Here is a 14162-nt window from a genome sequence, read left to right on the forward strand (position 1 = left end):
CGATGGACATTTTACTTTTATTTATTTAACTCACAAACGAAGTAACTCTCGTCAGACATCGATTACGACAATTAACGAAAGCTTTAATGATTTGTTTCAGGGTGCGTCATCCAGCGTAGTGGTAAAGTTCGCAGATACTGAGAAAGAGAGACAAATAAGACGCATGCAGCAAATGACCGGCAACATGAACCTCCTTAGCCCTTTTGTCTTCAATCAGTTCGGCGCTTACGGCGCTTATGCTCAGGTGGTTCGCATTACCATTAATGGCTCTCATATTATCAAATTACCGTCTGGTTGTCCCATTATTAGGAATCACAACCTGCAATAGTGCCTATCTCGTTAGAAACAGTCGCTAATACTCGATTACGTCTGGTTACATTACCACTTTGTGCGACGATCATTTCAGTTTTCTCTGGAGTACTTGAAAATATCTTTAACTACGTTAAAATTCATTTGTTTTTTTGCAAATCTTGTAAAATCTTCGCCATTAGATTGGTGCAAATGGGATATTTTTTTAACTTTTACAATTAAATTTTGTTCGATGATAAATTTTTCTACAGAATAGTCGAGACGAAGGAATTTCTTCCGTTCGACTACACGTTTCTTTGGCTCAAAAAAGACCAAAAGAAAAAATATAGCTCCACTGAAATTGACTATTTTTGTATAAACTAATTTTTATAATATTCGATACACTTTTGCTAACAAGTCATATTAATTCCGCGAACATAAAAATCCAAATCTGCAATAGAGACTCATTTTTTCGACCAAACGATGATAGCAAACGTGTTAACTCCACTTGTGTTCTTCCGCTCGGGTCAAAAAAGACCCAAAATATAGAAAAGAATTGTTTGGACATTATCATCTGACGTGACGAATAATCGATTAAGTCTAACACTTGAAAAAATGGCGGTAAAATGGAAATTTCATATGCACCAACCTAATATACGATTAGCATAATATATTTACACTTTCCCATTTCAAATCGAATAACCGAAAGAAAAGGGACATTTACGAAGACGTTTTCGGCATACATAAACGTTCTACTTACAGCAGCAAGCAGCTTTAGTGGCTGCTGCGACAGCACAAGGGACGTACATCAATCCAATGGCAGCGTTGGCGCACGTTAGTGCTGTTGGCGCTGGACAATTGCCGCATGGATTAAACGGCATGCCAAACCCCGTCGTTCCTCCGACTTCCGGTATATTTTTCTTTCTTTGACACTCTGCCAACGTTTATGTTTCAAAATATTGCCTGCACTAAGCACTGCCTGCGCATGTACTATAATTCGTAACAGCACAAAACACTTGAACGCTAGTCTTGCAAATCTAGAATGTACGAGCGAAACGCTCGTTTCAAATTTCTGACGAACTTATTTTCAGAAAATGGACACACGAAGCGAAGTGTCGAGACGTGTATTAGGTGTAGAAACGAATTTTAGTACAATCGAAATTTTATTTAAAAAGAACGAACACAGATCACTCGTCGAAGTAATTTCCATTATTGCTAATGAGCTTTTGCCATTTTTCTGGAAACTCGGTGACTTTGAATCAATTACGCGAATCCAGTTGGAAAGAATTCATTTCTACATCTGATATATACATACACACTTTGCCGTGAAATTACTGTAGGTTTCGCTAATGCGTAACACTTTCCCCTTTATCTTTCCCCTTATCATCCCGCCTTTCCCTTTATTCCTCGCGGATCTCGTTGCAGCTAGGAGAGCACAGCTCGTGTTGCCTTCTAACCGGCTCATAAATCAATACAACATTTTCACCAAGCGTGATTTCGGCGAAAGATATTGCCAGTACCGCGAAACTTTATCGAAAGCTCGCCGAACGAGAAGGAGGGAAAAGCCAAAGTAGTGCCGTACCCTTCTCCTTTTTCCCTACTTCATCGTTCCTCGCTGCCTTCTCTTTCCCGGTTTATTTCATTCGCCAACGCGCACACAAGAAAAGAGGGCAAAGTAGTATAGACAAGTAAAGTAAGCACGGAAATCGATTCACCGTAAGCGCTCCGATACGTCGAGGCTCGTTCGGCGATGGGTAATACCATTTGATAGGGAAATAATATTTTATTTGTCCTCCACCCCACTTCCGGTCTTTTCCTCCGCCTACCTGACCCACAGATTACCAAGCATGTGCGCTTCGATTCGTGAAGAAACAACGTCGTTGCATCTGTGTCTGTCGATTTCGCGTCTGTACTGGAGAACGAGTGGCCCGTGTCATCGATAGTTCATTTATCCGAGAGGATTTCGATGAATTTACGTGAAATTGTTTGTCGTTCGTTCGTCAATGATCGGTTTAGTTATTTTCTTTTTGTTAAATTGTGTAATTGCTTGACAGTCTTAAGAAATATCGAAAATTTGTGTTTTTACTGTGCTAGCGGCAATGAAATTGTCATTTGCTTCAGAAATTTGTCTTTAATAATTAAAATTCACAATATATCGTTATATTTGCATGCCAGTAAGACGCCAAGAATTACGTCCAAGGAGTTACTATTCAAATTTCAGTCTTTTCCTACCCTTTTCTTTTAATCCACGATCTTTATAGAAGAATGTAACGTTTCGAAGTTTCCATCATGATTCAGATATTTACGATTGGGCACGCTGGAAATAATCGTGAAAATTTGATCGAGCATGAAAATACAAAGCTGGTCTACTCTAATAAATGTTTACTTTTTACATATATTCTTCGTACGTCCGAAATAATTTATTTCGAATAGGAAAATAGTGTGCATGAAATTGGAACGTTTTTGATCGCATGACTACTTTAAGGAAAAACTGTTTTCAGTTTATGTAATATAGAACAAAATATATAGAATACTTTAACAACATTTTCGAAATTCTTCTGCAGATGTTCATTTTAAAAAGCCATTTGCAAAGTATCATCTACTCGTTTTACTTACATTATTTTACTTAAACTTGAAATAATTAGTGCTGTTACAAACGTTGTTAATACTCATTAGGATAAACTGAACAGGCACACTTATACCTTCCATTTTGGTCCACGAAGTATCAATAACAAAATTACAAGAATAAATCGAATCATCAACCTTCGTAGTTAAAAGTCCAAAACTTCCCTTAGAATTTTCAAGTATACCTGAAACTTTGACTTACGATACCGTCGTCTCTACCAAAAACACACTGTCACGCACACACGAAGCTTCCTTCACTTTCTACATTCACGAACGCGCTAATTAAAGCACGTAGACGTTAGGCTAGATCTTTGGTTACGGATCACCGATCTAATCATCCTACGAAAACAGTCAATCGATTCACCTATGTAGAGACCGGATCGATCATTAACTCGCCGAGTGACAGAGTCTGTTATGAATCGTTGTTAATCCTAAGATCGAATCAACATCCGGACGGTCCTCAGATCATACAAACCCTGAAATGTAACGCGTGGCATACGGATCGTCTGCAAACCGTCTCTGACGTCCTTCCAATTATACCGTATATATACCGTAAATATATACCGTAAATCGGTTGACAGGATGTACAGAGGGCAACTAGCTAACTGTGAGCATTCTAGGATCCGTTGCCGCGCGTTCATAGGGTGACTAAGGTCGGTGTTGTAAGAGCAAGAGGGTAACCGGTGTGTACTGATCAGGTTTGCTCGTAGGTACCGGTACAGGGCAGCCAGTTAACGGCGCAATACCGTCGTTACCGTCGCCAACGATGCCCAATTTCAACATGGCTGCACAAACACCGAACGGTCAACCAGCAGGTACGGATCCTGGTGTCTACACCAACGGGATACCACAGACCTATGGGGGACGTGAGTATCAACTCAGGCGCAGTGTGCCGCCCCTGCGCAATGCTCGGCCAATCGACGCCGGACTTTATTATTCTGCGTTTCCGACGAGAAGCAAATAACCTCACCCTCCCCCCTCCGAACCTGTATCGCGATATCGCGATTCTTTGCTGTTCGAATCAGGAAAAATCCGTTCAATTGTTTCGCTATTACAAATATCCGAGTAAGAGAGCCGAAAAAAATATATGTAGATATCAAGGGGTAATTAGTAATCGTTATTGTTTACGGATTTTTCACGGGTGAATACAATTAGAGATTGATTATAATTTGGAAATAAGGGCTGGATGTTGAAAATTTTCCCTTTCATGGCTGCTTAACCCTTTCACTGCTGTCGGTGATTACAGGTAAGCGAAGAAAGTTTACCGTAGGGTAGTAAATATGAACGCCTGTAAGCGTTCAGCTGTAATCGATCGCTGGGTAGTATCGGAGCCTTTGTGTTTATGTTTTGTACTTTGCTTCTGTGTTATTTATTTTGCAATGTGCAAAATATCGAACGCAACAATGATTTGGCTAACGTCGTGCACGGAGTAAACTCAAGTAGTAAACACGTTGGCGAGTAGATGTTAGTGGTATCACTCCGCTGTACGCGGCGAGCGCTTTACTTTCGAATGGCCAGTGGTCAAAGGGTTGAAAAGTATTGCAGATGCTAAAAATAACGTTGAAAACATCATTGTAAATAGACGAGGTAAAGCGGAAACGTGAATATATCAGGAAGTTAATAATATTTACCTAAAGACTCGACAAATGTTGTTGCAAATTTGAAAATGTTTGAAAGTAATGGGTTCTTATATTTGATATTAAAAAATGTTAATAATTATACGAGATATCACTGTCAATCGCAGGCGAAATTCACTTTTTAAGCTTGTTCCGGTGAAGATTTTACGGGCTAAACGAGGTAGCCTGCCTTCTTAACTCGTAATATTACAATAAAATACCCATAAAGGATTGAAATATTAAGATCAATTTATAAAATCCTGTATTCCCCTTTGCCATGGAAGCATCGAAACGAACCGAATCCTAGATCTCAGAATCTCCACATGAAAGATACTGATTTATTTCGCGTGTATCTGTAAAATCAGATTAAACTGACAAGAAGAACATACGCGATAGCGGACAATATCGATTGGTCGGTACGTATTGCGACAGGGGCCCTAGACGTAGGTCCGTTTCCGATAAGAGCTGAGCTTATTGAAGTGTAGATGCCCTCCATTTGACCATTCCAGCAGCAGGGGCGCTGCCCAATGGGGAGGCGGCACTCCAGCATGCCGCGTATTCTGGAATACAACCCTACCCCAGTGTCGGTAAGTTTTTTCTTCTCCATTTACTTTTTCCCTTCTTCTTATCGAGGATTCCATCAAACTCTCGTATCTACAACGAGTTCTCACGAAGAAAACTTTTCCACGAGCGCATTTCGTAGTATGCTTCTCGATATTCGCGCGAAACTCAAAACCCGACCTGCAGAAACAAAACAACCGTCCGAATCCAGATTCTGCAATGAGTTTCCCGTACGAGAATTAAGATGATATCGAACTGGAGATACTTGTTGTTCCGAAAATTGTTATCACGTATGTACACATCTGTTGATCTCTCGATTATCGTCCAGTTCTTCGTGAAATACTTCTTGCACTTTACGTGCCGAAAAAATTGTAAACACTATGGGTAATTTGAATATTCGTTGTTTCGGTGTATTCTTTCAGCTTTCCTTACCGAGGGTGTACTTACGTTAGGTGAACCGGCATTTTGCGTGGAACGAATTGTCGATGAACGATAAAATTTCTGGTTTTTTTTTTATCTTGCCGTTTTTCAAGAACGATTTTAGGGGAAATTGATCTTGAAAGCGTGGGTGCAAGTGAACTTGAACATTCGGTATTAATATGCTTTTATCCGAGCACTGGAGCACTTAAAAAAATCGATTCTACCGATCGTGTGTCTATGTAGTTGTTGCATGCAACTATGGTCGCATGTCCACATTTATTTACATACGTATACATATAAATGTATGTAAGTATATAAATAAAGAAAGAAATACAAATAGACAGGGTCCCCTGTTTAAATCGATCCTTGTGAATATCTTCGAATTTGTTGATCATAGATGTTTCAGATACAAATTGAACAGTTTCAAGGGAGATACAATTTGATTAGAGTAGTCTTTCTTGTAGGTGAATGCGTAGGGGACATATGAGCCTGAAATTAATGTTTCTAAATGGAACCATGTTTAAAATAAATTAAAATATCTCCCAGCTAATGGTTTTTTGACATAACAAATTGCATCAATTGACACACTAACAAATATACGATTCCATTTTTAGAATCGAATTTTACCCACATAAAGAAGACTACTCTCGTCAAATTACATCCCCCTTGAAACCATTCGTTCAGCGTTTATCTGAAACATCTGTCAGTATCGTCAACAATTTCCAAGATATTCCCAGGGATCGATATAAATCGGTCACCAGGTACACACTGTACAAGACCACAGGTGTTTACATAAGTATACTGTATATAGTGTACACTCGAACACGGACGCCTGCACGCATCCACGCACACAAACGTGCCGCGTCAACGTATCCTTATATCTTCGATGTTCCTTTAAATATACATCGTGTATATTCTACATTTTTGGTGCAGGAGGAAAGAGATAGAGAGGATAGGCGGAAAAGAAGAGGTTGTGCGTTTCGTCTTGGGACTCCTAATAGACTCTTCAGTAAGGCTTTCTAAGGAGATCCGTGTTTTAGATCCGGAGGGACTATTAGACTCTTTTTTCCCCTAGTTTATAATTTAGTATGTAGAGTCCACCTAGAGACAGGTGACCAGTTCATGAGCTGAGAGAGATGGAGGAAATTGTTGACGGACTACTTTGAGTTTTTTACCTTCCTGAGGATCTAGAAGTGGCTAGAGAAAAGTTTCGAAAAAGGAGGACTATTAGACTCAGGTCAGAAGTTGTATATATACAAACGGGAGCCTGTAGCGAGGACTAGCGAGAAATTGTGATTAGTCCGTCCCTCTGGCGGTGAAGTCCCACGTATTGTAACTCCTTAACGTATCGTGTATAGTCAGTGGAAGAAATACAGATCGGTCAGACAAATCGACAGAAACCTGAGAAAATAAGAAAATCTCAGCAAGAACTGCACGAAGCATGCCTCAGCTTTGATTCAGTCTCAATTGAAAACGTGAAAAGCTATCAATAGGTGGCGCTATTTGATGCGTCAATTTACAAGCTCGCTACACTATTTCTTCCACCGACTATACCGTGCATGTTCATCAGTACCCGAACAACACGTCGACGCGTATTCAGCTATAAACTGTCGAAGGTTCGAACGATGTTACATCAAAGCAATGGCGCATCCGCAGAAATTATAATGCAATAACCAACATCGAAATGGATGATCCCGTTTCAAAGATAATCAACATGCCAACGTGACTATACTTTGATTCGTTTCGCTCGCCGTTAGCAATTAACGCTCGTGTTTGATGAATTCTCCGTCCGAAATGGTTAAATTAATAATAGAGCATTCGAATTGCATTTGACAATAGCAAGTTTCACGGTCGTGTCCTCGTTATTGGTCGCAACAAATTGGCGGATCGTGAAAACTTACCTGGGTATAATAATTGCTTTTTCTACAAATAACGTTTCCTGTCGCATTTTATTCCCTTGTTCGTCCATTACGGTAAAAAATCTTTCTCCTATCTGTGTATACTGTATATATATACACGTACGTGCATATGCAGGGTATATATCTCTGCTTCTAAACGTGCGTGTACGAGGAATTGGCAGAAATTCATCGAATTTGAGGTAGAACGTAGATACATCAGGGTCGAGCAGGTTTCCTGTGTTTGTAAAAAAAAATCTTCAAAATAGGATATTCTTTTTCTGTGTATTTTTGTCCAGTGTACACACGCCGTGGAGATCAGCGAGTGAAAAAAAGCAATCCGAAATACCGTGTGTCTCTCTACACGAGCGAATGGTAACCGACGTATGATGGTGTATTTATTTCATACGCCAAACGTCGGACCATCGTTGGACCGAAACCTCTGGTCACGTCAATCGGAATATATTAAAGCGATGTTTGCACGGAAATAATTAATTTCCAAGCGAAAATTTACCTCTTCTGATCTGAGAGAGTGAACGGGCCGAACCCCTTCATTTCCCCCTAACCGTTTCTCTGTACGTTTATTCGTCACAAACAAATATTAATCGCGCGCATTTTAAATATTTGCCAGGGTATAATTAATGCCGATATAATTGCTTTTCTCTAATATCGTGCAATAAAGCGTTCGTTTATTCGTTGTACGCTGTATACGGTATAATACACCGGTTCCAAAATGTTTCCAACAATTTACAAGTATCGAATATTCTACGATCTTGAAAATAATCCTGTTCCCTTTCGCCTTTCCGCCGTTCTCTTCGTTGGTACACTGTTTTTTTTCAATTAGAATTCAAGTTACTTCGTAGATACTTTCAGGATGATCTAATACTTGGTGGAAGAGCTGTAGCGAGGTCGCAAATCGCGACGCTAAGAGGGCAAACCACCCTGAGGCCTCTAAAGATAGGCAAACGTTGAGAATTTTTTTCATAGGTAATTACTAAATGAAGAATCTCAATTTTTTCTGAGGATGTAAATACAACTTTCAGCTTTCTTCTGCAATTTTTTAAAAGGAAAAATGTCTCGTGGAAATCCGCCATATCTCAAGTCACAGGGGCCGTGCGAAAGGCACGAATCCTCGGAGATCCGACGCTTCTAGCGCCAAGCGGCGGCCATGATTGAATCCGTATAGATCCGCAACTACCTTTTCCTCTGTTTCTATCATTTTTTTAAATATGGTGGCAAATTTATTCTTAGACTCCTTATCTCACTCAAAATTGATATTTCGACCAGCAGATTTCATATTCTTCTCCGCCTGCGTAATTTTGACGACGTCGCCATATCTCTTTCTGTTTCTCTCATTTTCTTAAATATACTATAACAGAAGAACCGGTGGCAAATTTACTTCGTACGACCCTGAACTAGGCACAAACTCCTTATCTCACCCAAAATTGATATTTCGACCAGCAGATTTCATATTCTTTCACGACCTCGCTATATCTCTTCCGCCAACTATACCTTACGATTTCGATGTTAAAGCAGCTTTTCATTCCGTGTACTTGTAGTTTTGGCAACCGCTACATACGTATCCTGTTCGTAAGGACGAGGAACAGAGCATATTGCGCGACTTTGAAGAGATATCGCGTATCAGTTAATGTCGGCAAGATCCGATAGAAGCGCTATAAAATGCAAAAGTATCGTGTTAAAAGTCGCGAAACGATGAGAACGTTGAGCGAGGAATACCCTTGTTAAGAGAAACGACGCGACGAATGTAGCTGGAATTTTTAGCAGAGAAGAGATTTAGCGACTCGGTTTTCGCTTGTTTTCCAACCTCGCTTCGCGTCCTCGGGCTCTTCTCGTTAAATTCGATGATTATAAACAGATTTGTTTCATTTAGAATAATCGTAGAAACGCTGTTTCGTTCACTTTATTCGCAGTTTCTACCAAAGGAACCGCGCGACGCTTCGGTTCTCCTCCTCTACGCTCGTTACGAGCAATTATAAATTGTCTTGTCGTTGTTATTTCTTAGCCCACTGCCAACGACAACGCGATAAAATTGAACGACGTTGGCCGTGCAAATTTCTCTGGAATTATAACATAACGTCGAGTTGGAGAATATCGAAGGCGTGTCTCTTCTTTTGTCCCCGATTATATTTAAGATTTTTATATCACAACCCAGACAGAATTTTAAAAAAGTTATTTTCCATGTTGTTAAGTTTAAGAGTTACCTAACTTCGACTTTCCAACGTTTCCAAATAAATGATACTTCGCTGAAAGAGGCAATCTGCTAACGAACTAACTTCCGACATTCCCAAGTATCGTTTACAAATATCTTCCAATTAATGTAGAACGTTTAATTCGTAGATTGTTAATCTGGAATATTAACCAAGTTGTGAGAAGTGATTTGTTTGCTTGAAATTTTTAGCAATTGTTGTAAAAAGTGTCAAGATTTCTTTCAGAATATTCGATATAGCCCTAAATGGTGATATGGTTCGATTTGCACAAAAACATTGGCGTACCACGAGAAGCTGAACTTTACGGAAGCGAATATAGGAACAAAGAGAGAGAGAAAAAAAGAAAGAGCAGCATGCACTTCGTGTATAGATGTGGACACATCATGATGTATTTGATATTTGTTACTGTCGCAGCTTATCCCGCCGTCTATGGCCAGTATCCTCAAGCTATTCCTCAGCCGATGACCGCTGTGGCACCTACACAAAGGGAAGGTAAGTACAAAACACTCATCAACGTCTAACTGTTGACTGTAAACACGAACGATTGTAGTCCTCAGATTGTAGATCCAAGTCCCAAACGTTCAGACACGAGTTTATCCCTCGTCATTCAGTCGTAAGGTATTATCAATTAAATTACGAGAAATCTTGTTTACATGTACTGGAATGTGTGGAAAACTCGTTTTACATTGTGATTATATTGTTGAAGAAATTTTTAGAATAATTTCGAGGAAAAAAAAAAAAGATATGATCTACCGATAAATTGATCAATCAGAGAATAAATAAATGCAATTTTGTGCAATTCACGTCAACATGGTTGACGAATCTTTGTCTAATTCTGGATCACATAAAATTTCGGTGTTCTTTTTTTAATTTGAGGATAACAGCAAAGGTTTTCGATGAATTTTTTAAAACAGCTATATTTTGCCTTTCCAATATCGCAAATGCAAGTCCGAAATTTCACCGGTATGAAAGTTGCACAAGACAGATCTTCTCTCTAGTGTCATTTTGTTCGTTAATTAACGTTGAAATAGCGACAAATGAAACTTTCGACATTTCTCATCCGGCAATCCATACGGCATCTTTCACTTCCAATCATCTGTTCGTTCTCCTATCGAGGTGTACGATTAATTCGAGTCGATTAATTGAATGGGTAAGATTAATCGAAATTTTGGTGTCGTTGGAATGAAAACACCGGGTGAAAAGCGAATCATTCGTCGGGTGTTATCTTTTCGTATTACAAAAGACACGAGAACTAGGGTAGAAAATGGCGGATAAACGGCAAGAAAGAAGAAAAAAGGGTAGGGTGAGCCGAGCCAGCACCTAATTGCAATTAACAACTCGTCATTATTAGAATATACGACGCCTAACAATGAGATAATGCAAATAAAATGAAAGTTTTAATTACTTTGCCGCTATGCCTGCCGGCGATCCGTTGTTACATCGTAGGATAATGGGAAGTTTACCGCGACAGCGTTTCCTCTTTCCCGCTTCGTCCAAGGTTTCCCAATATCCTTCTTTTTCGCTCTCTTCTGATGCTGCTTCTCGTCTGTTCTTCCTAACGTACAATATCTCGTTGATACATTTTCATATACCGTGTGCTGCAAATGTACGCAGGATTTACATTATTTTCCTTCATTTGCGCTGCAATAAGAATGACAATTTTCTGTCTTCGATGAACTGTTTTATTCGAATTATTCGTATTAGGGTGAAACGAGACTTAACTTTTCTGTAATTAATCTACTTTAACAGTTTTCATATTTTAGAGACGGAGTGTGTAACGTAAGCGATGAAATGTTAGTGCCTATTGGAGTAACATAATTCAGTACAGAAAGTAAGATCAGACTTAACTATATTTCAACTCATTTCTACCGTTAGATTCCTCCCAACAGGAAAATTTACCATTCTCGTTGATCGTTAAAATCAGATAAAATGGTCGGCGAATAAAATTCGTCAAATTTTGAAAACCTACCGAATTTCGTCGGAATGAAATCTGAAAATTCGCTAATAGTAAACTCTTTAACACCTAAACTTGAAATATTTAGCCACGTCGAAACTGACGCTCTGGAGCTTAGGCTTCTTGCCCAACGATCGTGAAATTCCCTTGCAAGCTAACTGTAGAAAACGATACCTGTGAGTCCATTGCTCCAGTAAGATTCTATTGCACCGACTTCTCGTTCAAAATACGAACGCTCCCGGCAGAAGAGAGGGAAGAAAACCACCCGTTGTCAAGAGTGGACACAGACGGCCATAAACCACCATTCGTTCTCATACTTTCTCATTCTTATTCCCACAAGCACATTCGCAAAGAAATTACAAAAAGCAACAAATTATCCCACTAATTGCATAACATCGTTAACAAAATCTCCTACTTACTGTCGTTTCATCGATCATTTTTGCTTCTCTAACTTGTTCTTAATGTTTTTTCTACTCCTTACCAAGGTATTTTCAGTGTTTGTGTCTCTTTTTTTTCATTTTTTCGTTTGATTAATCGTTGTGCTACGACATTTTACAGAACCTCCACATTCATTCTTTGAGCGGGTTACATCGGTACGTTGTCGTTGTACTCAGTGTCAGTATTTTTGGCTATGCTCGGTGTTGCGCTATTAAATAACATTAATCGTTCTTTTTACATGGACTATAAATAGGACTAGTGAGAAAGTTTTGATGTTAGTCCGTCCATTTTGGTGGTGGAGCGTAGAAAGTAACGCCTTAACTGTCTCTTCTCTTCGTTACGTTTTGTATGTTCGACGCACCGGTGAAAAGTGGACCCGGTATTGTCCGAGTAAAAGTTCGAGAGTCGAAATCAATTGCACGGTATGACAACGTGGTTAAATTTATCGCTCGTTTCTTTTCGTAATTCTGACGTCCACCGCAGTTCCTCCTGCGTTCTACCCTTCGCGGGAACCCGGAAACCCGACGACACCAGCTTTAATTTAGGTTTCACGTGGCAACTACGATCGAGAGTTATTGTGAAGAAAAAGTCGACGACATACTTCTCATTTTTTCTTTTCTTTTTGTGCAAATTGCAAGACGTGCTTTGTTATTGTAGTCCAGTGTAATGTCTGTATTGATAGAAATTTTAAGTGTAAGTATTGAAATAAACAGCTAGAATTGAATGAAATATCTTTTCTTCGGAAATCTTCGTACCGAACTTTCTTCATTTTTCGAAAGAAAATGTTAGCGTGACGAAACATTTGAAATGTATTTTGTCGTCGATTATACATATCGCGGAAAGTAAACTTGCATTCGATTGGCGAAAACTCGGTTAATCAAGAGCCGCTTTGAGGGCAGCATGAGAATTAAGTACAAGTTACGAACATTCGCGAAACCAAAAACGGACAATTATGTTCTGTGCGGTAATTCGACGGGGCGACGCTTATTTACAAGGGCGAAGAAGCGAGAGAGAGAGAGAGAGAGAGGTGCATTTCGTCGAGGAACGAACGAGACGTGATAAATAGCATCCTAAAAGTTGAGTGGCAGTCATCTCATTACTTAAATGCGTCTGTTAGTCGAGAGAAGCGCTGGCCAAGAGAGCAGAAGTTTCCACGTTCATAATCGCCGCTAATTGACGTTGGAGTTATAAAGTTCAGTAAAATTAGCTAAATCCTTATTTGGTCTCTCGTTATTCCGACCCCTCTCTTTCTCTCTTTGCTTCTTCCATTGGACTTTCCTTCACGGATGTATGTATTAAGCGTTAGTGTTCGTATTTCTCGCGGTACACACACACACACACACACACAGAGAAAAGTAAGAAAGGAATTCTTCATTGTCCGATGAAAGTTAGGAAAATTCAATTAGAGAAGAAATTGTGTATCACGTGAAACTTGAACGAAATTCGACGAAGAACTTTGGGAGAAATTAACGGATGAATTAATATAAAAATGAAAAAAAAAAAAGAAAGAAACACAGCGATCATTTGCAAAGGCATGAATAAAGCATTGACGAAAATGCGGCAGCAATTAAAACATTCGTTTGCATAAATGCACCAAGTTGATCGTTTCTTCTACTTTCGAGGAGATTGTATATTTCTTAAGAAGATAAATAGTGTGTAAATAAAAATTTCTCGTGAAGAGATCTAAAGAAACTTGAATATATATATGTATAACATTTAATGCACGCTCATTCATTCTCGTAACGATATTTAATATTCGATTAAAATGCTCTCGAAGAGGAACAACATATTATCAGCGAGTTTCCACGCAACATACCATTAAATTTTCTTAACTCATTATTATATAGTAAATATTAACATATGTAGTAATACGACGACGGATTAACATGTTTGACAATCTCATGTAAAGTGTCGCACCATCATAATCAGTATCATCACTACAATCACTATACTCCTTTATATCCATTTGTATTCATTTAAACTACCCTTCACCTCGCTCGTCATTGTGTTGTGCGTCCCAGTGTTGTGTGTTTGTATATTTGAAAGTATAAATACTCAACGTTACTTAAACTGCGGGAAATCACATTATCGTGACGAATATCATATCGTGACATTCTAATCATTACTCTCTTCGTCG

The 14162-nt window shown here is 39.1% G+C and overlaps 1 protein-coding gene across 1 annotated transcript in view; it reads left to right on the plus strand.

Moving 5' to 3' along the window:
- LOC108571953 (CUGBP Elav-like family member 4) overlaps positions 1–14162 on the plus strand; it is a 69428-nt gene that overhangs the window by 50836 nt on the left and 4430 nt on the right. Inside the window, exons 4-8 of the mRNA XM_017934110.1 lie at positions 101–244; positions 1051–1198; positions 3624–3779; positions 5015–5116; positions 10048–10125. Of these exons, the coding sequence (XP_017789599.1) occupies positions 101–244; positions 1051–1198; positions 3624–3779; positions 5015–5116; positions 10048–10125 (628 nt within the window). The remainder of the gene's footprint in view (positions 1–100; positions 245–1050; positions 1199–3623; positions 3780–5014; positions 5117–10047; positions 10126–14162) is intronic.

Source organism: Habropoda laboriosa, unplaced genomic scaffold (genome assembly GCF_001263275.1).
Source record: "Habropoda laboriosa isolate 0110345459 unplaced genomic scaffold, ASM126327v1 scaffold67, whole genome shotgun sequence".
Taxonomy (NCBI): Eukaryota; Metazoa; Arthropoda; class Insecta; order Hymenoptera; family Apidae; genus Habropoda; species Habropoda laboriosa.